The 27,410-nt window shown below is 46.1% G+C and overlaps 3 protein-coding genes across 4 annotated transcripts; 1 reads left to right on the top strand and 2 right to left on the bottom strand.

Moving 5' to 3' along the window:
* Positions 1-1,900: 1,900 nt before the first annotated feature.
* On the bottom strand, positions 1,901-6,069 carry LOC142768402 (cytoglobin-1-like). The gene is made up of 3 exons (XM_075870370.1): positions 5,811-6,069; positions 3,736-3,967; positions 1,901-2,309 (listed from the first exon to the last, which is right to left on the bottom strand). The coding sequence occupies exons 1-3, from the start codon at positions 6,026-6,028 to the stop codon at positions 1,908-1,910; spliced, it is 852 nt and encodes a 283-aa protein (XP_075726485.1). The 5' UTR covers positions 6,029-6,069; the 3' UTR covers positions 1,901-1,907.
* Positions 6,070-11,164: 5,095 nt separating this feature from the next.
* LOC119164220 (TNF receptor-associated factor 3) lies at positions 11,165-24,237 on the top strand. 2 transcript variants are annotated; one of them, XM_075871220.1, is made up of 5 exons: positions 11,165-12,318; positions 15,299-15,932; positions 16,599-16,683; positions 19,648-19,972; positions 22,965-24,237. In XM_075871220.1, exons 1-5 carry the CDS (start codon positions 12,019-12,021, stop codon positions 23,235-23,237), a joined length of 1,617 nt encoding a protein of 538 aa, XP_075727335.1. In that variant the 5' UTR covers positions 11,165-12,018; the 3' UTR covers positions 23,238-24,237. The 2 variants fall into 2 exon arrangements, with proteins under 2 accessions (XP_075727335.1, XP_037272256.2); XM_037416359.2 differs by lacking the exon at positions 16,599-16,683 and having other exon boundaries at positions 11,170-12,318; positions 15,299-15,942.
* A 1,938-nt stretch (positions 24,238-26,175) lies between these two features.
* LOC119165232 (acetylgalactosaminyl-O-glycosyl-glycoprotein beta-1,3-N-acetylglucosaminyltransferase) lies at positions 26,176-27,246 on the bottom strand. Its single transcript, XM_037417416.2, has one exon. It carries the CDS (start codon positions 27,244-27,246, stop codon positions 26,176-26,178), a length of 1,071 nt encoding a protein of 356 aa, XP_037273313.2.
* Positions 27,247-27,410: the final 164 nt, after the last annotated feature.

Here is a 27,410-nt window from a genome sequence, read left to right as displayed (position 1 = left end):
GAAACTGATAACAATTGCGTCACTGTGGGTCCCACAATGAATAGGTTCGAACTATGAAGCCATACTTCTTTTTTCTTACCAACCATAGTAAGATTTTCATCATCATGAGAAAAAATATGCACGAAATGCACAATTCAACGACTTTCGAAATAAATTGCTAAAAAAATATTCACAGTACGCTGAAAGACCAAGCCTGAGGGATGTGTGACTGTTCTGTTGAGGACGCAGATCAGAAGTGAGAAACATCTATAGTAAGGGCGGTAGTGGTTAGAAGATGAGAAAAGGCACCTAATTTCTGCAACCCGGTCGGGAGCACGGCGCAGTGCCTGACTATAGTAAGTTGCGGAACTACGGTGAGCATCTACGGTACGCTACTATGGTAGAGCTCCTCCTCTCTCTGCCGTAGACCTTTTGCCTGTGGAGGCATGCCAACCCAGCAGAAGCGTTTTGAAATAGTGCTGTGGGGCCGTCAAGCCTCAGCGCTGCCTGTCAGTCAACGCATTGTTAGCGAGACACATGTAGTTTGGGGACGGACTGCCCTTGAATGGGGAGGGGCAAAGGCGCAACGAATGATAAAGGAGTAGTGCTACCATAAAGCCTTATCGTATTTGAATACCGCATTTCCATAAGTTGAAAAATGTCTTATATTGTCATTGCGTATTTTTACTAAGCCTGAAAAATACTAAGCCTGATGGACGTATGACAGCTCTGTTGACGCTGCAGTTCAGGAGGAAGCATCCTGGCAGAGGAAGGGAATTGATTGATTGATTTGTGGGGTTTAACGTCCCAAAACCACCATATGATTATGAGAGACGCCGTAGTGGAGGGCTCCGGAAATTTCGACCACCTGGGGTTCTTTAACGTGCACCCAAATCTGAGTACACGGGCCTACAACATTTCCGCCTCCATCGGAAATGCAGCCGCCACAGCCGGGATTTGATCCCGCGACCTGCGGGTCAGCAGCCGAGTACCTTAGCCACTAGACCACCGTGGTGGGGCGAGGAAGGGAATTCCGCTGGAGCCTTTCTTCTGACAAGGGTTCTCGTCTTCTTCAGTATGTGCCTTGTGAATTCCTCTCCCACAGCCACAAAAATATAGGAGAGAACAAGTGCGAAAGCGGTGAGTGGGTCAGAAAAGAGAAAGAGAAAAATGGATATAACCAGGCATGCTTTATTTGGGCGACTAAAACGGAAACTAAATTGAGCACATTCAGTTACCTCAGTATTTATTCTGTGCGCTTCTTCAGCCTCTCCTTCACCCGTTTCTGCAAATCACCTCCTCCTCCAATTTTATAGTAGGAGACTGCATGCGAGCCACTCACATTAACACATGTGCTAAAGAAGACGTGACCGCCTCTGGATACGTTGGTTCCAGTGACATTCTCATTACATACAGATTTGACAGCGCAGCCTTGTTCAGCAGTCGTTACAGGCATAATACGTCGTATAAAAGGTGTGCATATCATGTCTCTATGTACTGAAACGCGTCGCGGAGGTATGTACAATACGGAAAAATTCCTACTGCGTACACGCGGAATATACAACTTTCTATTGCCGTCACCACGCAGCGTGTGTCTACTTCACGCATTCATCGGTTTTATAAAATTATGAAATTCGTGCATTTAAGAAAAAAAAACTCACAACCCATTGTCAATGAGCTAAAAGCGTGGGCACCGAATCAGCCGCAACGGAGAAGCGGAATACGTTGGTTACGCCGCAATACGAGGCCTCTTATAGGGCAACTAGGCCTTACTCTTTTATCCGTTTGACTCGCTCTCCCTTCCTTATCGCATCATCTTTAATAGAACCATCTACGCGTAGCCAACCACGTGGACATGTGTACAGTGGCACACGTGCAATAGCGTCTCGCGTCCTGGAACACTTATCTCGTCACGGTCATTTTGATAGTTATTTCCTCTGCATATGGGGTTTCGAACTCTGTGCCTTCTTGATGGCACTGTGTTCTCTCTTGACGGAACTGTGTTCCTTCTTGGGGGATTTCGAACTTCCCTCTTTCTTCGTGCCTTTCGCGCCTTCATCCGCCTTCGCTGGTTTCGAAACGTCCTCCTTGCTGAGGACCTTCGTGTTCCCTCCCATCTTGGGATGTTGCTTGCTCGCCGAGGCGAGGTTCCTGGGTGACTGTTCTCGCGGGGTCTTGGACGCCTTGGCGACGTGCCCGCCACCCGAGGGAGATGCGGAACGGGAAGGCGTCGCCAGCACCCACTCCTTTCGAGCGCTCGTTGGAGAGTAGATCCGACTCGAGCTCCGCGGTCCGGCCGCAAAGGTGGTAGCGATAGTCTCGTTCATCAACTGCGTATCAGACGAGAACAAGCAGTACAAGGACAGGATAAAGTAAGGACCAAGTTGAAATGGGCAAGTACTGCAGATTGGGCAAGGTGGTGCACTATAATGTCGTACTGGCATAGCGGTGCTCAGTTTTAGCATGAAGAAAAAAAGACTAAGTGAAGTAGCGATTTTCTTGCCTGCAATTCCCTTCTTCACTTTTCCGCTTTCCTTCATGCTCCAACTCATCAGTGCTATTTCATCGTGGCTAAGTGAAGTATTGTGCCCGGCATTAGAGTACGAATCCGCAAAGTGTGACCCACCACTAGTTGACCTCAATAAGCTCACCGAACAAGTTAAAAACCACTCAGTAAGATTTCTCTACTCCGCTCACTCAAACTATACGAGGGTTGCTATTCTGAAATGTAAAACATGAATACCTAAAGAAGACGCAGGCTATGAAATTACTACTCTATATACAAAATGTATCAAGCGCTTCATAATAACACTCCCATTCAGCCAGTACACCTCACTTCAGCCCACACAGGTCAACACAAGGTGCCACCACCCACCATCACTCTTTCTTCATTCAGGTAGCCTCGGGTCGAAATAATCTTTGAACAGGTTTTATTCGTCATTACAACATTTTGCTTGTCCACACCTTCAAGTAAGACCATAGGTAAGGTTGACATAAAGGTCTCATAAACTAACAAATAAATTTGCGGTGACGGTAGGGAGTTGGCTTACGAAATGCATGTGTAACGCAGATCGCTCAGAGTAGCTTGCGTTTTCCAAGGGATATCTGAGAGCACCAATTATAGTTTCTTTTGTCTGAATTATATTTTTATTTCACGCATCTAATTTACTATGTAGACGAGAGAGCTGGAGAGGGGAATTGGGTACAATATTGCATCCATAAAGTTCAAAAAAATATCCAAACTACACAGGAATATACAAAAGAGTACCAAATACAAAAGAAAGGATGTGTGTACAAACAGCGAAGCAAATAAACCAGTGAAGCAACGTCTTGAAGTGCAAAGAAAGCAATGTACATACACTGGCCAGTTTTCAACAGGATACAGTTGCCATCTCTACTTCATTTTGAAGTGAATTCCTTCATCATTTCTGATATCAATGTATAGTATTTAATCACGCTCCTGGGATTCTGTTGTTGCTGCTGATCTAATCGTAATGTCTGCTGTTCAGAGAAGATTACAGTGAAGTTATAGCTGTAATGGCTTGTACTTTATAACTCAACTTGTGACATATTTCATATTCATTGAGCGTTTTATTGGTTGATACCAAATGATCATACGAAACGCTTAAAGCGGGCATAGAGAGCTACTATGCTTACACGACAATGTGAAGCGCGTGCCTGCTCCATGGGATTTGTAGAGCTGTGACCACGATGAAAGTGACGTGTCGACTGCGAAATGCAAGCAACGGTACTCACGAGAAAGAGCTTAACCCAAGCCTGCTCTGCCTCTGGCGGCATCAGCTTCCTGTGATTGGTCTTGAGAACGTCGATGATGACTTGGCTGAAGACCTTGAAGTGCTTCGGCTTGACGCCCTTGATCTTGGTGTGGAGCTCGGCGTTGCTTCTCACCAGCATAATTAGATTGTCCGGGTCGTCCAGGAACTCGATCAAGTTGCTCAGCTGCATGCCTATGGTCACGCCGTGTTCCCTGAGACAAAAAGACACAGTTTGGTTATAGCAAAACAACCATATGAGCTACTCGGTAACAATTCACTCTTACATGAAAAAAAAAGTGGGGTGCAGTACGGAGCAGGGACTAGGGAAAAGAAGAGCCCCACCGGGATGGTCTAGTGGCTAAGCTACTCGACTGCTAACCCACAGGTCGCGGGATCGAATCCTAGCTGCGGCGGCTGCATTTTCAATGGAGGCGAAAATGTTGTAGGCCCGTGTGCTCTGATTTGCGTGCATGTTAAAGAACCCCAGGTGGTCCAAACCTCCGGAGCCTTCCACTACGGCGTCTCTCATAATCATATGGTAATCGTAATCATATGGTCATTCGGACGTTAAACCCTGAATATCAATCCATCAATCAAGGAAGGGAAGAGACGAGTGCGCCTGTGTCATAGTTATCTTCCCTTTTCTAAATTCCGTACTGCAACCTACTTTTTTGCATTGAGAACGGTTTAGTTTGTCGCACATGCACTGAAAAGTACGCAACGTGCCAGCAGCTTACTTTCATTTTAACGGTTAGGTAGCGCTTACCCTACACGTACAATATCCAAGTATATGATTTTCAGTGGTTCTCCGTGGTAGTATGGTGACGGTGCTTGCCTGTTGACCCGAAGTTGGCGGATTCAGTCCCGGCCAGGCTTTTGCATTTTGATTTAGGTTAAATGCTAGAGCTCCCTGTGCTGTGAAAGTTGTAGATTACCACATGTTGACAATTTCTGCATTCTTTCACTGCGTCATGCCTCATAGAACAAGGTGAAGGGAATCTACACCAGGCCAGGCTTTTGCATTTCGATTGAGGTTGATTGCTATAGCTCCTGTGCTGTGCAAGTTCTAGATTGCCACTTTGACAATCCAGTGACAATTTCTGGGTTCCTTCACTGCGTCGTGCCTAATAGAACAATGTGAAAAGAATATACACAAACTTCTAGCGCACAAAAATCGGCTGCGTGCCGTAATGACTTGTCCTCATTTTTATAACATTGCTAGGTAGCATTAGAGACGCTGTTTTTTGTGAGCTTCTCGTGTGATTTGGTTACGTAACTTCGTAACCAATGATGTGACGTAAGGTCGATTGGTCAGCGGTGGGGTTCAATATAGTCTTGGCTCATAAGCAAGCTTGAAGGAAGAAGAATTACGGCTCATAAGCAAGCTTGAAGGAAGAAGAATTACCGTTATGTGAGTAATGAAATGTGAACTGGGAACGGCACAGAGCCCTTGCACGGTTCCTGAAGACATGTCCTTCGTGAGACATGTCGATCATGATTAACTTCAGCTTGGAAGTGTGTTAAACTTTCAATGCCTTCCCACGAAAAAAAATCGTAGTTTCTTATAAGCAATGACAAACAGAATCGTTCTTGCCATCTTAAACGCAGAGATAAAGTTTTGCGATATCAAACTGGGCAGCTTTACTCAAGCCTGCCCACAACCCACTACTAAAGTCAAGGACTAAGGAGAAAGGAAAAAAGATAGGTTAGAACACAGGCTATATGAAATAATACACAATCACGTATGGACATGTGGGAACCATTGCGCTTAATATTAGTCGACAGTAAGCTAAAGGCGATGCATGTAATGGCACTACAACTGCAGTACGCGTCTTTGCTTTAGTGGATGTATTGTCGTCGCTTTGGCACAAGGTGGCGCGAGGGATGCGTACTTAGGTGTTCACCGATTCCATGTGGTGAGTGACCTAGAACACTAAAGAACATAGCCCAAGAAACATTGAACACGGAAAAGAGAATTGCACAACGGAATGGTGACTGCCCACTGTCTGCTTTCATTAATACACCCTAGACCGACATTATGTTCTGCTGACGTACCTAAACTTAGATTCCTTGCGGACCTCCTCGATGGTCTCGCCCTTGAACTTGTGGAATAGCTTCAGGTATTCTGGGTGTGCCACGAACAGCGCATCGAACAGCTGGACGCCGTAGTCGTCGCGGTCTTTGGTGAACGCGTTCCATGAGGCGAGCACAAGCTGCTTCTCCCGTTCCGTCATTCCGGTGGCCTGGTCCACCTTGCTTTGGCCCAAACCCATGGCGAGGACAAGCCCGACCGGACGTCACACGAACAGCCCACCCGAACACCGAACACAGAGTGGCTAGAGGTGATGACGTTGGTGATGATGATATCCTCTTCGTGATGGCGCTCACCCACAAACGGAGATGGACAGAAAACCAGATGGCAGAATATTTTAAACAAAAACCAGAGAAGTAAGGAAAATACCTTCCGTAGAATACGGACTTGTGAAGCTAAAACAATCACTAAAAATGTAGACTAAAAAAACACAAAAATAAAAGAATATGCTATACGGCCGAAGGATCAGACGATCATATCAAAGTTTTGACGGCGGTAATTACGGATTTGGAACCAAGAATACGGTGAAGCAAAACTATGCACTTTGAATTGGGGTCACATTAGGGATCCAGTTTTTTTTTTTTTTTCATCTGTACAGCTCACTTGGCGGGACCGCGCCCGAGGTTAGGTTCAAGTGAATGAAAAAGCTGTAAAACAGTACAAATTGCAGTAAAAAAAACTTGGAAGCATTCGCAATAATCAACCAAAAATTGCTAAAACCATTTAACGTTCTGCAGCTGGATGCTGGACCGTGCCAGAGAGGGCACGACCGCCTCGCCGAGCAAGCGAATGCACCTCCCACTACGCATCTCCGGCGTCTTCGTCGCTACATTGGTAGGAGGAAAGAACCTGCTGGAACTCTCTGCTGGTCGCGCGTATGTCAACAGCCGTAGCCAGCAGGAAGTCCATAAAGCACGGAAAAAAGTAGCGCGCATGTCACGCACGCAACTCGCCAAACTTCTGAACGAGATTCCACTTACTAGAAAAGCAGTACATGCATGACTACCTGAAACATTCGCGTCATCGACGCTTTAGTAAACGGAATGGTGGGAGCTCTACGAACGCAAATCACTGGGTGCTCGTGCTATGCACTTCCTCAGGCTTCGAAGCAGTGGAAGTGTCATGTATTGTTGTTGTTGTGTTTTGTTTTCGTTTGTGCTATATAGCACAGCAAAGCAGACTACCCTTGTTGTTATATCCGAATGTAGTGCTGCGAAATCACAAAATTACTGCAACATACATGGCTAATCCTATCTCCCGATGATAATAATGGTAACAATGACGAACCTAAACTCATGACGCTTACCAACAAGAGAGAACCACTGCCGAATCCTTGGAGCAACTGCCATTTTTAGAATGCAGGCTTGGAGATGTTGTTTTTTCCATGCTTTCTAAAAAGAGAATAACAGTATTGAAACAACAATACTTCTATTGACGTTTCTTTCATACATTTACATAATAAATAACTTTTGTTCGCTGCCCAAACGCGGTAGAAGCTCAGGTAAAGGTGAAAGCTTCAAGCGGTGGTTAACAGAGGTGTTACTAGAGCCAACGTCCTGACAAGCAGAGTTCTTCATTATTACTTTTTTGAAACCTCGTTCTAAAACCCAGACATGCCCGTGGCTAATTCTGCGCGGGTCAGCAGGTGTTCCGGCCATTTGGGAGCAGCAGTGAAAAACACTGTAAAACACCACCCCCAGGCGAGTGCCTTTTGCAAGCCGGTAAAGGCCGCATGCAGTGGTGGTGTCGTCGCGAGTGTTACTAAGTTCGTTTCATTGTCTACAAATTACGCGACAATCCACACATTTCCTTGATTTTGGCCAATGGCGTGTCCAGATTTTGACACGTCAGGCCTAAGGGGAGTTTTGAACCTCTCGACAAAGGGTGGTCTTTTTCAAGGCTGCAACTCTTCGGCACACGAAGGGTAACTCTAGTGGCCTGCTGATTTAGTAACAGAATGTGATATTTAAGCAAGTTATTTCAGAAAAGATGTTTATTATTTAGTCAATGTAATAGAAGTAATTACTGACTAACAGCATTGCTATTAAACATAAAAATGCCACGGAATTGAGGCTATTTCCTTTTAAGAGTTGCTTTCGATACATATCATATCAAGTTCACTTAAAAGGTAAAATAACTTGCTGGATAACAAATGAAGATTATTAGCATGAAATTGTTGAAAGTGTGGACTTTTCCATGCGTTAGCAGCTGAGATCTTTGTGGCACCTGGCGGAGCAAATCACAACCACGCAATTCTTTCTCCGCGGCCTCCATGATCCTCTTCGGCAGCGCAGCGAAGCATCATGTCGACGCAAGGAATGCGCTGGGGTGCATAAATGTTAACGTGCGATTGCTCCTCCCCCACAAATAAATGAAAGATTCAAATCGCCTCCAGATTTTTTTTTTGTAGTGAGAGCTGCAGTGGGTGTATTATCGCCGTTTTGCTCTGGCCTGTGGCCGAACTGAGAGCTGAGCCGTTTCCTAGCAATCACCGCAGCTGGCAGCGCCACTCGCCGCACTACCAGGTGACGTTACAGGAAGATCTGGTGAAACAATGCTGCAACGACAGATAAGGAGCCAGCGTTGCATCGTATATATAAGAGGGGCGTCTCGGTAGTATGTGTCGGTAGATATGAAGTGCGAATAGAGATAAACACGATGGGGTCAGGCTTCATCTTCGGAACTCGAAGAGGAGGCAGCGACAAGGCGAGGAGATAAAGGAGGAAAAGGAGGAAGTAACCTTGTTGAGAAAAAAAAAGAAATGATGAAATTTACCTTATAAACGGCCAATTTCCTTTATTGGGTACGATCGAATCCCGGCTGCGGCGGCTGCATTTCCGATGGAGGCGGAAATGTTGTAGGCCCGTGTGCTCAGATTTGGGTGCACGTTAAAGAATTCCAGGTGGTCAAAATTTCCGGAGCCCTCCACTACGGCGTCTCTCATAATCATATGGTGGTTTTGGGACGGTAAAGCCCACATATCAATCAATCAATCAATCAATTTATTGGGTACGATTCGTGTACAGAGGAAAACAGCAACACCAACTGCAGGCACTTGTGTTCAGACCCTCAATCTAGGGCTCCCCTGGCACGAGCTGCTCGCTGGGCCTGGTCAAGCAAAGCTGTTTCGCGCTGCTTCGACTCGTCGGCAAGTCATACCTTCCACTGTCTGTGTAATATGTTCGGATGTTTTAGTAACGTGTGGGTTGTCAATGCGTCATAGCCTCTCGGTGCACTCCATCGCTATGTGGCTGAGTGTCGGTGTGTCTGGATACCATGGTCATCGTTTTCTAATTTTTGTGGGAAGCGGTCTACTTTGGTATTACAGATTTGGAAAGCTATTGGTTTGTATACATCTCCAAACCCTTCTTTGTTGGCTATCCAAGCCTGTATGTGAAAGGCCATACTCTCTTCGTTGCTCCATTTGTCGGAGAAGGATGCCACGTAGACTAGGGCTCAACCTGTGCCTGCCGTCATTCGGTTGGTGAAGCCTCGAGCTCTACGGTCTGCCCTGACGTTCCCCTCCAGACCTTCGTGAGTAAGACACCATATAATGTGATGATCTCCTTTTTAAATCAACTCATAACAGAAGACGCGGGAAGAACGAGCCGCACGCCTCGATAAGCGTAGCCATACAGGGAACCAATCTAAACAAATAAGCGAATAGCATGAGTATTTGGAGGAGTTGGCCGTTTGTCGAAAAAAAAACAATTTAAACCATGCGAGAATAAACACGAACTCAGACAAATGCGCAACGTCCGCGCCAGCTTATCTTTGTGTATTTGTCTTTATTATCGCGCTCTTGAAATTTTCTTGACGATAAAGATTAAGATTAACTGTACCTCTCTCTACGCATAACCAGACATAGCTCAGTTAGACCACCATCAATGTTTCTTTCTTTCGGGTCTACTGAGCAGTGCAAACGCGGGTCTCACCGCGATCAAAGGAAAACATAATGAACTGTGGTTGAAGCTCTGAATGAAGCAATAGGAATAGTGAAGAGAAAATTTATGTTCTTGCATGATGGTCAATTGTAAATTAGGTTAGAAATGGGACTTGTCTTGAAGCTCTAAAACTGGGGTCGAAGCTCCAAAACATAGACACTAAGAGTGACGCTCTGAATGAATAATTGGAAATAGTTGGGATAAAGCATATTCTCGGGCGTGTTCATAATTTCTTTCAGCTTTCAGTGCACAAACTAACAAGGACGCGAAAAGTGGAGCCCTGTGTCAGCATCTCCATTCTTATTTGTTGGTTTGCGTGCAAAAAAATTGATACAGGAAGAGTCAAGTTAATTTAGCGAATTGGACTTCCAAATATGCTCCTCGACATAGAAAAATGATAATGTGCCGAAAAGGAGAGCTAAATTATGTCCCCTTCTTACTAAAAATGCAAGCAAGACAATGAGCTTCAAATAACTGCCACTCAGCCCGTGTAATAATTTGATGGAGGTACCTCAAAGCAATAATTTGGCGATGAATACATCATTTTTTTGTGGGCTGACTCATTCATCATGTTAGGAATGTATAACAATTATCAGCACCAATCTCGTCTTCCTCTTTGATGGTTTTATGATAAGTTGAAGTTCTATATGAGTGATATTATTGAGAATCAGCACCAATCTCGTCTTCCTCTTTGATGGTTTTATGATAAGTTGAAGTTCTATATGAGTGATATTATTGATAACTAACATACAAAAATGACAAAAAGCATGGGCGACGTTATTAGATGTAGAATTACATCTGTAGTTCTTTCCATTCACGTTAGAATTAACGTGAATGGAAAGAACTACATTACACAGTTACATCTCCACTATTCTGATACGTGTTCTGCCAATAACGTCCCCTATGCTTTCCGTGGCATTACTGTCTTTCAATTCTCATTATGTTGTCTCTAACAAAGAAAATGGTTTTTTAGTTACATTTTGCTTGATGTGGGATAAATATATTAAAATTTCTCTAGCGAAATGGCTACGTCTTAGCAGTTAAAGGAACCTGAGACACAGCCAAGCTCGAAAACAAAAACAATGAAAGAAGAGAGGGATGCGTCGAAAGAGCTGCGCCAACTGCTTTGGAATGTGCTGCAGCGTTCGCGGGGCGACGTCTCGCCGCGAGCTTGATGAATTCCATCGCTCTATAGCAGAGAGCAAAAGGCCAAAGGAGTAACGTTTGATATCAAAAGTCATCGGCCCAGCGAGCCGGGCAGTCTTCGCAAGGAAACAATGCTACGACGCACACACGCACGCCCCATACATCAATCCAGTGCCACGAGCCGCAATCGGCGCAGCTGTTCCGTTGACGTACCAGCAGGCCCGGTCTCCCGCTTTCCTTCGCGCATAGTTTGGCTTCGAGGGAGGTGAAGACCACGCAAAGCTTTCGCGATTCGCAAGACCTAAAGCGGCATCTACACGCTCTGAGCGCGTGCGCCGTGCCCGTGTCTACGCTGCCGCTCGCCGAAAGCAACAGCTTAGTTTGCATCGGCTGACCTTATCGTGAAGGCGCCTGCTCTTCCTTCAACACTCGCCAAAGGCCGCGCCCTGCTAGAGGCTCGCTCCCGGTCTCCATTGGTTTATCCGGATAGGACTTATCGCGTTGCCGTTGACGTGCTTTGCTTCTGTTGTCTCGCCGAGGCAGTTTTTTGCAGACAGCAAGGGCGACATCAGCACGATGATTAGATACCATCGGAACGTCGTCGTTTCCTCTCCCACGCCTTCTTCTACGTCACCTTATCAGAGTGCCGAACGATTGCTGTGTGAATCCGCTCGGCGCGTAATCTCGGTCATCGGTGTTGCGGAGGAGGTAAGGTACTGGACTCCGACCGTCTTTTGAAAAACATGGATTGACCTCGTTCAGCCGAGTGCTCGCTCTGCTGCAGTGGTCGTCGAATCGAAGTTACAGGCAGGTTTCCATCGCCTTTTCACTTCATTCGAGTGATAAGGAGTGACAGTTCAAGAGTGCCCTACCCTTTGGGAATACGAGAAGGCGACACTAATGAAGGCGTTGCTGTGGGACCAGATAGCTTATCGATAAGTTGTTCGCCTTTTAGGATAGAGTAGCTGACTGACCCAACCGGGAAGACAATCGGCCACTTATCACCGATGCACTGATCGGTGTAGTCGATAAGGGCGCTTCCTCAAATCGCTGGCCCAGCCAAAGTGGCGTTGAGGTCCGCATGAACGCCGCCGCTGCCGAGATGGGCCCTCGGAGCTCGTACACGTTGGTGGGTTACTCTCGTGACCTGGACTGGAGACCGACGCGGTTCGTGGGTCCCGTGCCTTCGGTGCGGGTGTGCAGCCTGTGCGGCCTCATACCGGACGCGACGGTGCAACTGCCCTGCGCTCACGTGCTGTGCCGCCTGTGTTTCGACGGCTCGCTCCGGCAAGGGGGCGTTTGCCCGCTCGACGGCCAAGGCTTCGCGCGCGAAGACGCGGAGTGGATAACGCTGTCCCTGGAGAGCTTTATGCGGAGGAAGGTGAGGCATCGAAATTGATTTTCTTCGCTTGCAGCTGTGTTTGACAGGGATAATGTTTTGGGGAGGAAAAATGCGAGAGGTTGCCACCGGTGCAGCCTGATCTTGTACTTGAATTCCGATCGCGTGGCTGCACAGGGACAACGGAAGCCCGAGAAAAGTGCGCTCGCATTTCGACTATTATAAATCACCAACCCGATTAATCAGTTATTTTTTTATGCTAAACGTTCGGCATTATAAGGGGCGGGAAGTAAGGGTAGACTCAAAAGAATGGGTGCAAAATTATATTACATTGCAGTGCCTTGCTTTGTCCCTAGCTCTGTTCCTCTATGACTGAAGTTTAGTTCAAAACTCCATATTCAAACCCATCAGCAAGTGTTTACAAGAGGCTAACGCCCTAACAAAGGCGAATTTCTTTTCTTTCAGTGCATTATGTTTCTAATCTAGCTAGCGACTGTGTGAGTAGAAATACCAACTACAAGCTATAGCTACAGCCTCCGGATAACATGTAGTATCACACTACCAATAGGTGGTTTGGAGGTCATGTTTTCGAAGAAAGTTACTATATAGCTTTCTCGAACATTGCGCATTCCACAAACTTGCTGTTTGGCCTACAACTCAACAGTACGCTACACGTATCTCTCTCTCTCTCTCTCTCTCTCTCTCTCTCTGTGTGTGTGTGTGTGTGTGTGTGTGTGTGTGTGTGTGTGTGTGTGTGTGTGTGTGTGTGTGTGTGTGTGTGTGTGTGTGTGTGTGTGTGTGTGTGTGTGTGTGTGTGTGTGTGTGTGTGTGTGTGTGTGTGTGTGTGTGTGTGTGTGTGTTTGCTTAGATGGATGGATGGACAAGCATGACAACTGTCGACAGTACATATATTGATGGACAGCGCTACAGAGACAGAGTGGTGCAAGAGGAGAGCAGAGCTTGGTGCGTCATTGTGCTGTCACTTCTATTTTTGTATATATCAAAGCTTGTCATGTTCTCTACACAAGCCCAACTCGAATCATTTTATGTAAACAGGCTTTTATTGTACGCAAGTTAGGCCATTATGAAACTGCTTTGACTTACGCAGCCTGTCAACGGAGAACAGAAGTGACAAAAAATTCAGGCATTTTTAGCTTCCTTTGATTTGAGCCCTCAAATTGTCTTTGTAGTTCACAGTTCATTCACATTAAATGTTCCTGAGTGGCAAAAAAGAAGAGCACTGACCATTTGAAAAGTAGACAGGGGAATGTAACATTGTGCAGATAAACGCACGCACCTTGATTATGCAGCGTACCAGTCTTGTATCCAGGCCTAACAAATTTAAACCTTTTTTTTTCCTCGACCACTAGTTATTCCGAGTTGATGAAATGCCATCCAAGATTTCTCGGTCAATAACTACTTCAGAGCGTCCTGTCATTCAATGGTTGTTCTATGCGACCTACGCAAATTCACTTAAAGAAACGACAACATATTCTTTATGAACATTACCTAGCTCCACAAAATATTTTACAAATCAACTGACTTGTGGTTTGCCACTTTCATGAATGTTCGAGTTAACAAATGTAAGAAACATGCCAGAAGTTTACAAAGGCGAAACTGTCTTCACAGCTAAAGATTCGCGATTAATTTCCTGTCTCAATGCAGGCCCAGAAATCCAAAGCTGTTTTACTTATGCTTTAACGACACTTCACTATGTAGCACTTCATAGCATTGTTTGTAATTGTACCCCCGACTAAGCTGGAGTTCGAGCAGCAACAAACTTCAGCGTAAATCTAAAGGGCATAATACAACATGATAATCTGAAGTTCCAACGTATTGCCCGTCTCTTTAGGTTCACTCGCACGCTTTATACTAAGGGTTTTTCTTCAACGCCACCCCCCCCCCCCCAAATAAAACAGAAAAAAAAACAGGATTTGATGAATTTCTAAACCATAGAATATACCTCAAAAGGAGCAGGAGGGTGGGGCTCTTTAGCCAACTTTTCTACCATCTCAACGGAGGTGCAATGGTAGAGGCCCTTGTAGCGCACGTTAAAGAACACCAGATGGTCAAAATTTCAGGAGCCTTCCGCTACGGCGTCTCTCATAACCACATCAAGGTTTCGAGACGCAGAACCCAAGATTCCACGTTCATGCCTGTGACGGCAGACTTTGTATCGTAGCAGTCACTGTATGATGACATAAAGTAGAGATCACGCATCTGATTGTTGAAGCCGAACTTCAACAACGATGACTTGTGTCTTAGCAAGGCATTGAAAGCATTGTCATCTGAGAAGTTTGGGTTATTGCTCAAGCGCTAGTTTACGATGCCATCCTTGTCGTGACTTCTCTTAAGTCTATACTTCGCGCATGCACGAATAGACTGCACGTGTTGAACATGTCTGTCTTACTCTTCACAACAAACAGGTTATTGCTAGCAGTGCATTGTAGGGTCCTTTTGTGCCTTCTCGTGTCTGTGCGTCTTTCTGCGCTACACTAAACCTTGTTCAAATTTATTTCTTTTTTTAACAAAACCGAAGCTTCAATAACATGAAACTTGAAAACAAAAACTGTGCAAATACAGCACGAATGAAGGTGGCGGGAGGACGGCACTGATTGCCAACTCAAAATTTTATTGACGATACCAAAACTATGTATATACACGAAAAATAAAAATGATGAAGTTAAAATTTTTCGTCCCGTAGGTGACGTCAATAGTTGTTTTTTTTTCAAACAGATTAAGCAACGGAATGTTTACACATCGCCCGTTTGGTGAATGGCAAAGGTTTCGAATGTCTCCGGTGCGGCTTTGGCAATAGCAGTCGGTGCCCACCCGCACGTCATTTTTGTTCATCTTATTTTTGTGCTTTTTTTCTTTCAAGTCTAAGTTATGTACCAGCTCGCCCACACATCTCTGGCACAGTGGCTATTGTTTAGGAGCATCGCGCTCGATTCGGCTTCATTTTCATTTAAAATAATCGAAATTCAGTTTGGCATCTGTGCGGTATTTCTGGGACCCGCAGGTACGATGCTGGAACGATGTGCACGGATGCGACGAAGTCGTCCAGGTTTCCAAGCTTGCCGACCACTTTAGCAATGAATGCGCCTTCCACGCCGCCTCGTGCCCAAAGTGCGGCGCCACGGTTCTTCACAGGGACATCGTGGAACACCTGAAGTCCGGGTGTCGCACGGCCGTCGTGCCGGGCTCGGCTGTTCCTGCCACGAGCGACGCGCAGAGCCAGTGCGGTGAAATCGCGGAACACGCCCTCAAGTCCGTACGTTTGTCAGCCGTCACGCCGGGTCCTGTTACGATGAGAGACGCTGAGAGTCAGTGCGATGATGTCCTGGAAGAACGCGGTACGGGACGCTCTTCAGCCGTCCTGCGGGTCACGACTATTGCGGCTACGAGGGAAGCCCAAACCCAGTGTTGCGAGTGTAACGTCAACGTACAGGCCGAAGATGAATTGAAGGAAGCCAACGCGGCATTGGCGCTCGCGACCACGCAGAAGGAATCTCTCGAAGCAGACCTCAAGGAGCTCAAAGAACTGTTCGCCCAAAGCTTCGCCGTTCTTACGGCTATGGAGAAAATCTCGCCGGACGCCCGTAATGAAAGTGCGGAGATTCCTGGAAAGAGACATTCTTTGAAGCATCGAGAGGGTAATGTCAGGTATTCGATTATCCTCAGTAATAGTGTGCAGTGCTTTCGGCTGCTCTTTACTACGTGGGAAGCATTCAGTGCACCGTAGCTGCAGTTGTACTTCGTGCACGTCTGGACAATGCGTAATGCTGAGACACAAATACTGATATTGCAATGTCTGTCCACTAGTGTGTTCATTTGAACCTAGAGTGCTGACAAGCTAATGGAATTATCATTATTATAAGCCTGATTATGCCCACTGCAGGACAAGACTCTCCCCTGTTCCGCCAGTCAACATGGGGGAGGACAACAAGTTAATGTATGAAGTTTCAGCCACTGAGCCTACCTCAGCGTCCATTAAAAATGTGGGACATACGATTGGCTTCCTCTACGTGAACAAATAACTCAAACTCAAACTTGAATTTAAATACGAGGATGCAGTAACGTGAACGCCATTAAAAGCGTGCTAAAGCTCAGATTTTACAATAGTGGAAAAACCTCCGGTTCGACTGGCAAAAAAAATATAATGTGCTCTTTATTTTGGCATTGAATGTACGTAGACTCCCAATTAGAAGATACCCTTTGTGGGCCTGTTATCTCTCACCACGGGTTGTCAGAAATTTCTCTTTTCACCATGGCTTGTGTATGAAGTGTGCGTTTTTCACCTAGAAACCTTCTGCATCTAGGTCCATGTAAGCTGGATGTTGCAGCCGTATGGCGCAAAAAGCATGCTAAGGGTTCGGAGATATCTGCGGAAAACCAACTGGACAGGTAACAGTAGTGTTAGTCATGTAGAATGTCACTGACACCACTCCAAACCAAATGACGTTTTGAGAGCCATGACAATGGCTGCTCCGGCTAGGCTTAAGGTTCTCGAACTTTGCATCGTATGCCTAACGCTGAATTTTTTGCCTAGCCACATGTACAGATCTTGAAAGATTTTGTTTGGAGGGTAGTCAATAACCTTCATTTTCTTTAGGGTTTAGTTAGTAGAAGCTAAGTAGAAGGTAGAAGCTTGAAGAGATTAGAAATCCATGACGACAGGGGGTCGTTGAAGCTAACGTTTCGACGTGGGGTCCGGTCTTCTTCAAGATAGCGCAAGTTCAATGCAGTATGCAGTTTTTTTTTTTTTCATTGAAGAAGAAACGGCCAATTGTTGAAGCATTGGCTCTAGCGGTGCCCCGTATTCAACGGTTTTTTTTAGACCTTAACAGGCAGCGATGTCGGACGCATGCGTTTGTCGGTGCAACTACACTGCATGCTTCATTGAACAATAGCTCAGATGAACAAAAGTGACGTAACTCCACATGTACGATATCTGCTATTCAAGCATTCAGTGGTGCAGCAAGGGGGGTTGGTGTTAACACTTCTCTCTTGCTTCCGTTTTACTTACGCATATATGCACACCCACATACAAACGCACACACGAACGTACGTAAGGTATTCTTGAAGCCGCCTCCGAAAAAACAAATTTTCTGGCTACGCCCCTGCAAGCGTTATGCGTATTCGCGGTGTTTCGTTCCGTAAGGATCCACCACTACGACGTCAGTGTGAGAGTGTTCACTTTGTTTGCTCCGGGTCACTCATGCGAGCTTTTGCGAATACGTCGTGGCATATGCGAGTGTCTCAGCTATGCAGGTGTTTTGCATGACTCGATTAACGGGTGAAAAAAAAATTGTCATTGTTGAAATAATCTAGAACGTTAAGCTCACCCACATGGCGGCTTTCTTATGACGCTGTATGCACTACGTGACAACAATTGCACGTGCACCGGTGTAACTATAGACCAAATACACAAGCGCACAGGCTTAATCGACGTATAGTGTACCGCACTATGGTGAACAGAGTCGCTCAGGCGGAGCAATAGGTGGATAGCGAAACGGCACATCGTCTGCTACGGTACTTCCGGTTCGAGGCCTATCCCTTCGCTGCTTCAATGTACCTGCTGCGCAGTGTAACCGGGGAGGAAACACGTGAAATTCTTTGACGCTTTTGCTGCCGCTTGTTCAATGATTGTGTTCTTAAAGTTTTTTTTTTCTGAGCACATAGATCATATTTCGTGCACTTCAGGGAATGAAGCGAGACGTGGACATGGGCGAAAACGGGGAACGTTGAGAGGAGGAGGTTTCGAGCCTAGCATGCGGTTATGCTTTGAAACACGCTGTAATATTTTGCAGAATCACCTCGATTTAGTTTGTTCGAGTGCATACACTCAACGAACCAAGTCGGAATCACTCACACGTATCCTCACATGCTGTCATTTGTCAATATACGTACGATGTTTGCACATGTACGCCTAATTTGCGTGATCAAGTATGCCGATACAGTATGTTTATATTGTATAATCTCCATCGCTAAATATCTGGAAATTTATTGCTACATGTGAGTGAGTAAAGAAGCCCACAGAACAATACGCCCACTCAAATAATGATATCGTGCGACGTAAAACGATTGAAGTTGCTTTTGAAGAAACGAGTACCATGATATGGTGTCTGTGTTATGCCAGACTTGCAAGCGTGTAGATAGCCTAAAAGGCGGCTTTTGCACAACTTTACGCTGAGTGCAGATAATTTTGCATGCATTGAAAAACGTTGTTCAAGCGTGTGAAGGATCACACCTAATCTAAGTAGATATTTAGTGGCTTTTAAAAAAGCCAGGGAACTTGAAGCACGTTTCGTTTATATATAGTGTTCGAAACCCAGTGCCACGGCCATTCGCTATATCGAGCCTGGAATGGTATCTTTGCAACAAAAAAGTATATATTTCATTTTACGGGTACGTGAGCAACATGAAAAGAAGTGAACGGATATTCCGCAATTTCATGATGTGCAGGAAAGCTTTGTATGTGACAAAACGTGCGCGATGTAACCTTCGCTGCAAAAACAACAAGCATGTGTCCGAAGGTGCAAGACACTTCAATGAAAAAAATTACCCCTCGCACGATTATAACTATCTCGTAGTGATTTCATTTCTTATTCAATCATCCTGCATAGCACTCCAAAGTATTACGCAGTAATTTATAAGAAAATGGCGCCACGACTGCAAGGTGGAGCACGCAAAAAATGTCGGCACTGCGACACTGGCAAGAATATCCGCACTGCATCACGGTGCCTCGAGCCGAAAATCGGTGCAGACGGCCATCGTAGCCCACAATTCAATGCGTGAGCCCCGTTCTTGGTATTCATCTATTACCTGCCAGGTCTGCCAGGCTACCGCCGAGGCGATAATGTTTTCAGGCTCGTGCACATAGATTTAGGTGCATGATAAACAACTCTAGGGGGTCGAAATTTCCAGAGCCCTTTACTACGGCGTCTCTCAAAATCATATCGTGATTTTCGGCGTAAAACCCCGGATAATAACGCCGCCCGTGGCAGAATCATCGTCACTGCCACCACCTAACAAGCAGACAACGTATACAAGAAAGTGATTTTTCACAGGCTCCTATAGGAAGAGACCTTCATACCAGCGAAAATATCACCAGTGCTATTCCTTAATGAACAGTATAGCGGCTGTCGTAGGGTCGTTTAAGAAGAGGCAAAGTATATTTACGCCTAGCTGTTGTAAACATTGCATGTCAATGGGCTATACTTGAGTCGTTGCCCTACTATTGACGCATGTGTTAGTCGTGTACCTTCGTCGATTTCTCAAACTGATACCTCAGAGAGAATTTTAGGTAGCGATGGCGTAAAGTTGTGTTTGCTTTCCATTCATCCGTTAATTTCACTTTCCTCGCAGCTCCTTGGCCAAGCAGCTTCGTGAAGGCATCAGTGAAGTGCTCAGGGCGTGGAAGGAATACCAGGCTCGCCAACTGAACCGCAGCGACTCCGGCGATACTAGCAGCGACAAGACGGAACCCTTCGCACCACACCAAAGTCCCGTCGCGTGCAGCGTCTGTCACGACTGGTGCGTAGCAGGCTACGCGGCGCTCAAGGAAGTCGCACTCAGGGATGGAATGACAGATGTGCCGAGTAGCCCCGGCTACTTCTTCGGCTACCGCATCGAGCCTATGATTCGCTTCAAGACGCACGGCAATAGCCTCAGGATGCACTTCGGTTTGCAGGTGAGGGCCACTGAAATCAGGGAAGGCCTTCGGCCTGGACTACATAGCCGACATACAAGCACATATCAAGACGCACTGTACATGTTAAAGGAGTACAGATTTGCTGGTGTAGTTTGTTATGAACAAGCTCCACCTTGGTAGTTTATTGGTTAAGGTGCTCGGCAGCTGACGCGCAGGTTGTGGGATCGAATCCCGGCTGCCGCGGCTGCATTTTCGATGGAGGCGAAAATGCTGTAGGCACGTGAGCTCAAATTCGGCTGCTCGTTAAAGCACCCCAGGTGGTCTAAATTTCCGGAGCCCTCCACTCTCATAATCACCTGGTGGTTTTGGGACGTTAAACCCCACATATCAATCATTATGAACAATATTGCGTTAATAGTGCAGAATGAATGAGGAAAACAAAGAATACATTGGCCTTCAACTGTATATGGTTGAAATCTATAGTGCCTCTGCTTGTTCAGCTTCATGTTCCAGTCCCTTCATTGCTTCAGTGTAAATATTAACCTATTGAAGAAATGAATAGCATATCAGTTCATCATCCCCAGCTCCACGCTGGTGCGAAAAAAAATATATATTTTTGGTGATTTCGACGCTCGTGTTCAGTCGCTGTTTAAAGGAAGACCTTTACAGCATTTCACAGACGTTCTAAGTTTTGAAGTGCAGGAGCATTGGGTCATTCACGAAATTACTTACCTAATAAAATAATGATGAAATCACAATCACTTGTCGAGAAAGCTGCTTCACGGCACTCACCTTTTTCACCTGTGCCCGATTTATTTCACATTCCGGAAGCTTGAATTTTTTTCGAACGCTTGCGTCTGCAAAGACAATCTGCAATGTCCATGCCGCCATTCTGCCCCCGCCGACTGCGTTCTTTAGTCCATGACCTAAGTTCTATAACTCTGAGGGTAACCAGTGATCACGCCATGCTATCGTACCCTTACTTAACCGTAACAATACGACAGGTTATTGTAACCTCATGATAATCATCTGTTTGCTGTTGTATATTTAGCATTTGTTTACGGACCTGCACGTCTTTCTTTAAATTTCTGTCTATCTCGCATCTAACAATGCCTTTTTTCCACAACTATTACCCTACTCTTTTTTATTGTATTTAAAGGCGAATATCTACTTTCAAATGTACAGACTCTAAAAATGACCTTTCGCGTGCTCGTCTGTTCTGATTCATTATTCCTGATTAGTTCACTTTAGTCCTGATGAAAAATTACTAAAAAAAACAGTCGCGTTGCTTTTCCCGAATGCACAACTTTATTATTCGGAGATTTACGTATCAGTCAGTGCGTGCTACATACACAGCCTTGACATACACAGCACCGTTTTACGGGTGCCTATATGAGTGGTGACGTCATAGCCCTCAGGGCTTGCATGCGTATCACACATGTGCGCAGGTCACCACACTCCATCATCTCCTCCCCAAAGCTCCATCTCTCTATGGGTCGTTTCCTAAACCTAATGTCAAGCGTTAGGCAGAGAGACCCACATAAATATCTAATGTACTGTACTAAAAATAGAAAGAAAGATGACAGGGCGGGTGCTGTCTTCCTGCCGTGACCTAGCTCTAACGTCTTGCGGCCTCGTGTCGCACGTCCTGGGATCGTTTCTATCCGTCTTTTCAGCGCTATGGTCTCAAGGGATTTTTCTAACCAAGTAGCCCGAAAGCTTGTATTCGTGCATCACATAAAAGTTCTGGCATAGACGGTACACTCGCCTGATCAGCTCTTTTGGTAACGACCTAGTATTCCAGATGAGCTGGCACATGGTCTAATACCGTTCGTCATTGATTTCCTTCAAGACAGCGCCTAATAAACAAATCCAACCACTATCTCTATTCCTGATATCGCGGACAATGTTAATTTTAAAAAGTTGTGCCAAATTTTAATTCCCATTCCTGCTTATAAAGAACTGTGCAAGCCTTTGAAACAAGAACTATTATCGCTAAGTCAATCAGCGATGGAGAAATTCACGGTTTTAAGTTCGGTACAAATGTAGTGAAGTGTCACATGAAATAAAACTAGCAGACAAAGTCAGTAGCAGAGATAATAAAGACACCGATGCCAAAGACGACGGGTATGAATAGAGTGAAGTATGGCACTTATTAAGACGTCCGTTGCCCAATTGAAAGAAGTTCTGGGATTTATTAAAGACAATATTCTTCCTTGAAGACTTTCGACGCCTAAATGTTGGTCTGTCTGTCGGTCTGTTTGTCCGCGGTAACGATCCCCCTAATAGCACCAAACGATTCTGCAAACGACCAAGCCAATCCGCAGCACCCACCAATATTGCTCAAGTTTCAGCATTCATGCTTGTGCGATTGTCAATTACAAAGCGATTATTGCGCATATCTGAGGCACTGTAACAACACATCAATGTTTTGTATGTGTGAATTTATACTAGAAAAGGCACACACAAGTAATTCTAAGGACAGTTACGTTGCGTTTATCACGTTGCGCTGAGAGTGCAACGCGACGCTCAAAAAGGCAAGCGTTTCCGACACTTTGCTAAGACGACACGGTGGTGGCACCTGCCCGTCGCTTTGCGTTCTACTCCTTATCGCTTCTGAGACAGGCGCGCATCTCTCTCAGTGGGCGCGCACGCCTTCCCTCGTTTTCGAAGATAACTGCCAGATGGCGCTTGTGTATAACGTGCCTTGATGCGCTCGTTCGCCTTCACTGTACGGATCGAGACTCTCTAACGCAGCGCTTCCAGAATACAATTCACCGATCTTCTCGCGCGGAACATCAATCAAACATTTTGTTCACTCTCTCCACACGCAAGACAGCTGTCTTTAGATGGCGTTTGCAGTGAAACATGTAAGTACGGGGCCAATTTTTTTTAAGAAGCATTGCATAATTCTACATGAATCTAGCAAGTTATGGTCACAAAAAGTAGCCAAGACCACATCTCTGTACACATGTGTGTCATTGTCCCCACATTACATATTGAAAAACTGTTTCTCCTTCCTTTTCCTCAGGTAATGCGTGGCGAAAATGACGAGCAACTCTTGTGGCCGTTCCACCACTACGTGCGGCTCTGGTTCGTGGTGCCATCTGGCGAAGCTAGCAGTGGTTTACCTCTGGAGATCGTGCCGGAGGCGGTTGACGGGCATCTCTACGCCAAGCCCACCGAAGGCTCCCGCGGCAACGGGCACTGTCTGAGCACGGCCTCTGTTGACCTGAGGGCGCTCGAATCTGGAGGATATGTGGAGAATGACAAACTGCGGCTGCGATTCGAAGTACTGCCGTGATGTATGGCGTGACGTTTCTGACTAAGAACGCACGCAATAGCGATTAGAAGCACGGTGACAGATCGTCTTCAAGACGAAGCTAGAGGGGTCGGTTCGAATAGGAGTGCCTGAACGTACTACACTTCACCGGGCCCAGGATACAATAGCTATGGAGGAATCAGCAAGGACGATGGGGATGATAAGACGGAGTAAGTGAGCCTTCCTAAAGTACAGTGCTGACCTGCTTCAAAAAGGCGCACTGTATTTACCTTCAGTTGCCCTTCGTGAGTCCCCATTACCAAGAAAGTAGAAAGGCCGATTCTCAAATACAACTATCAAAAGCATGTGAGTAAATTAGTGCACACTACAAGGACATTTTTTCAATCCTCCAGTCTTTCAAAATGTCATGTCCTAGATCTATTACCGAAGCCTTGAGAAAACCTATTGAATTTGATTTCGTGCAAAGATATCAAGGCCACATCATCAAGAGGTGACAGGGTGCATCAGTACGCCTGTTAGCAGTAGTGGTCTATTCTAACGACATTCAAATAAATCAAACCTTGAAGTACTGCCTACCTCGAGTTTAGGCTGACATGACCAGTACACATGTTCTAATCTCTCTTAGCAGTGGTCTCAAACTGACTTCAACTAGCGGGCCACGTTCACGAAATTTAGTTTCCGCGAGGGTTGCTACAGAGAATGTTGGAGTGGGAGAGGAGGGAGGGCGAGTTTGCACAACATGTATGTTTACGTTGTCATTTGGAATCGGGCCATCCCACACCACGAGTCGTTTTGGAAAAGCATTTGACGTCAGGTATTGAGAAACATTCATACTGATCTCCTAATTAGTGAATTCCGGGTCCCGATTGCAATCACGGAGTTATTGTACCGTGGTTATGTTTTACCACATAGTTATCACATGGCGTGCCTCCCGAAAAAAAATGTGCTTGAGACCGGTCATATCTGTGTGGCTGATGAAGATGCTTATCAAGGAAATAAAAAGATTGTGGGACCTAGTCAATCATATGTGCGTAGAGGCGAGCCATGGGTTTGAGACCCCTGGTTGCTATAGCCATTACCGAGATTTGCCGTAGTGGCCTTGCTACGCATTAAGTATGCACGGCCCACGACAGTTTCTTCTGTTACTCACCGGCTCAACCTGCTTCAGGATGCATCTGTGCCTGAAGTGCAGTACAACGTTCAACCACCCCCTATATACTCATCTGCGTTTTGTATCCGCGTTCTTGTAATTCCACTGGTGTTTTGCAGTTGGAATAGCAAGATACATAGCGCGATATTTAGCATCTAGAAGGTCGTTCTATTTGCGCTCTCTGATCAAACCAACTGACACCACCTCACAATGACGGTATGCCTATCACTTGCTAGCTAGTGCCGTAATACTTTTCTCGGCGAATTCGTATATAATTCAGTGGCTACACCGTGCTCGATGTGCTTGCCCTTACCAGACCATCCAAGCCAAGCAGTTTACATTGTGATCGAGCGCTCATGCGCAGACAACCAGCTCTAATAATCAGGTGCTCTTTCTTTCAGACTGCGACTCTTTCAACGACAAAACAACTTCACCGAATGCACTTGAGTATTCCGGCAGCAATACAGCGGGAACGAACAAACAATGCTGCGTCACTGAAAAAATCTGCGCTGATTTATGTGTAAAAACAATGTGGTCAATGGCCCAAACGCAGCACACAGCGAATGCTGTAAGCTTAAAGTGCACCAACTGTCGTGCTTGATGTGTCCAGATTTGCCCCGTCGCAGTGGTTTAGTGGCTAAAGTACTCGACTGCTGACCCGCTGGTCGAGGGATCAAATCTCGGCTGCGGCGGCTGCATTTCCAATGGAGGCGGAAATGTTGTAGGCACGTGTGCTAAGATTTGGGTGCACGTTAAAGAACACCAGGTGGTCGAAATTTCCAGAGCCCTCCACTACAGAGTCTCTCATAATCATATGGTGGTTTTGGGACGTTAAACCCCAATAATAATCAATAAATCATGTGTGCAGAATTCGCAATATTTCCCATTTAGTATGCATACTACGGACATATTGCGTTGTCGCTAACCTAAAGTTATTTCTCACTTGTAATGAAAAAGACTGACCTCAATCAAGACATCATTAACAATCTGAACATGCAACAAACTCACCACTACAGGGTTTCTTTTCGCGACAATGTTTTTCGTTGATTCAGTGCACTGCAAGTTGGCATGACGGTGCTTCTACTCAAAAGTGGCACGAAGTTGAGTGTACATGGAACACAGTGAATAACTAGATGGTACTCATTCTTCATCTCAAAGCACACCTTCTATCTGCTACATACTGATCTGCTGCGTTTTGCTATAAGCCGTGTAAGAATGGGGCCATTGCAAACAACATGGGATGCTTGCGCCTTCGTCCACTAGACCTCGTTTGTAAAACCACCGTTACGTCGTATATGCCATACGCTTGTGCCGGACTTCTTCAAGCTAGTACTACTGACTCAGACATATACTGCGACAGCGCATGAAAGAGCAAATTCCTACATTACAACCGGTTTTTCAATCAGAGTCGGCCGTATATACTAAAGAAATAGAAATGACACATTCTACAATTATCAGGAATTATCACAAAAAATGACACAGGGCGCACAGAATGGGCTGACAAAAAAAGCACTGTATTTTTTCTCGTTTTTCACTTGTCATGGAATCACACCAACTCCGTCTAGAACTACCGACACTTCTGCGCACATTATATGTATTTAGAAAAGATGAACCGCGCAAAATGAATGAGGTGCAGAAACGATAAGTTTGACATCAATTTACAACTTGATTCTGACAAAAAGCTACACAACTTAAATAACAACGTTCACATACATCACCTAACAAAAACTATAAAGGCAAAGCCTGACTGCAGCTATCATGCTAAATGCTGCAGGATCACTTCTCCAGACGCCACATTACTCAAATATCTCAATCATCGTAAAAATACCGAAGTTCTGGGTCATACTGCGCCGGTTTGGTTCTCAACGACAGTCCCTTTCGGATCTTGTCATCGCCTAGGGCTTCGTTCCAAATACCCTGGTGCCACAGCGCTCTCCGCAAGGTGGTCGCGGCAAACGTGCTCCCGAGGTGGAAGAATATCCACCACCCACCGTCGACGAAAGAGTAGGCCTCCGAGTCTCGCCAAGCCACGCGATTTCCAAGGTCCGCGTGACCCAAGCCGGCCGCTGAGGCCAGATGACCCGTTACGTAAGCCGTCTCGGACCAACGGGACCAAGGAGACAGCCGTTTCGACACACGAAGCAAGTCGCTCACAATGGGCATGTTCATGATGATGGCGCGACCGACGCAGAAGCTGCGTACCGACGAGCTGTCGAATACGGTCCTCTCGACGCCGTACGCTCTCGTCCAGGGTGGTGGGATCTGTTTCCTGCTGGATGTTGTCACGGTGGCGCAGTGCAGTAAGCGCCCTCGCGGTTCCACGTTGCTCATCAGGTACTCGAAAAGCACGAACGGCTCGATCAGGACGTCATCGTCTACCTTGATGACATAAAGGGCGTGGGCGCAGTGCAGGCGAATCCAACGCATCCCCAGAAGCATCGTCCTCCGTGCCGCGTACTGTCTTCCACGAGGCACCAACAGAACGTCTCCCATCACCCGGGCTTCGAGGTGTGTCCAGGCGTACTCGGCGGTGTCCTCTGGTGGTTCTTCGACGACGAACATTCCGGTCCAATTGAAGAAGACCTTGGCTTTCTCCTCGAACAGGGAGTCGCGTATGGCCGCGCGACGCTTCCAGTTTTGCGGTCCCGAGCAGATGAAGAACACCACTTGCTGAGGGTAGAGGCACTCGCGACGCACGGCCCAAACGTCCCACAACGTGTCGCCACTGTCGAAGTGAAGACTCCAGCCGGGCATCGCGTCGGCCTCTTGCGTGGATGTCCCGGTGATCGCTGCTTCGTCACGGCTGCTCAAGTAGTAGCTCACAGACGCGAGCAGGAACAGGCCAGAGAAGCAGCGCGTCCGCGTTCTCTTGATCGTCATCTTCGTCTTGCTTGAACGCCTTGTCGCGGTGCCGATGTTTACGGTGATGATGAGGCCACTCATACAGGGCACGTGCTCCCAAAAGAAGGCCAGATATATCCGATTCGTTGTTTCCCTTATTCATTTTTGCTAATTTGTTTTATATATTCTGGTCTATCGAATTC

This window comes from Rhipicephalus microplus, chromosome 8 (genome assembly GCF_043290135.1).
Source record: "Rhipicephalus microplus isolate Deutch F79 chromosome 8, USDA_Rmic, whole genome shotgun sequence".
NCBI lineage: Eukaryota > Metazoa > Arthropoda > Arachnida > Ixodida > Ixodidae > Rhipicephalus > Rhipicephalus microplus.
Note: the sequence above shows the minus strand (reverse complement) of the source record. Positions and strands in the feature narration are given on the sequence as shown.

Coding starts and splice junctions, on each gene's coding strand:
- LOC142768402 (XM_075870370.1), bottom strand. CDS start 6,028: ATGGGTTTGGGCCAAAGCAAGGTGGACCAGGCCACCGGAATGACGGAA. Junction 3,968..5,810: donor CGCAAGGAATCTAAGTTTAG/GTACGTCAGCAG, acceptor TTTTTGTCTCAG/GGAACACGGCGTGACCATAG. Junction 2,310..3,735: donor CTTGGGTTAAGCTCTTTCTC/GTGAGTACCGTT, acceptor TCTGATACGCAG/TTGATGAACGAGACTATCGC.
- LOC119164220 (XM_075871220.1), top strand. CDS start 12,019: ATGAACGCCGCCGCTGCCGAGATGGGCCCTCGGAGCTCGTACACGTTG. Junction 12,319..15,298: donor AGAGCTTTATGCGGAGGAAG/GTGAGGCATCGA, acceptor TGGGACCCGCAG/GTACGATGCTGGAACGATGT. Junction 15,933..16,598: donor TTCTTTGAAGCATCGAGAGG/GTAATGTCAGGT, acceptor TTCTGCATCTAG/GTCCATGTAAGCTGGATGTT.
- LOC119165232 (XM_037417416.2), bottom strand. CDS start 27,246: ATGACGATCAAGAGAACGCGGACGCGCTGCTTCTCTGGCCTGTTCCTG.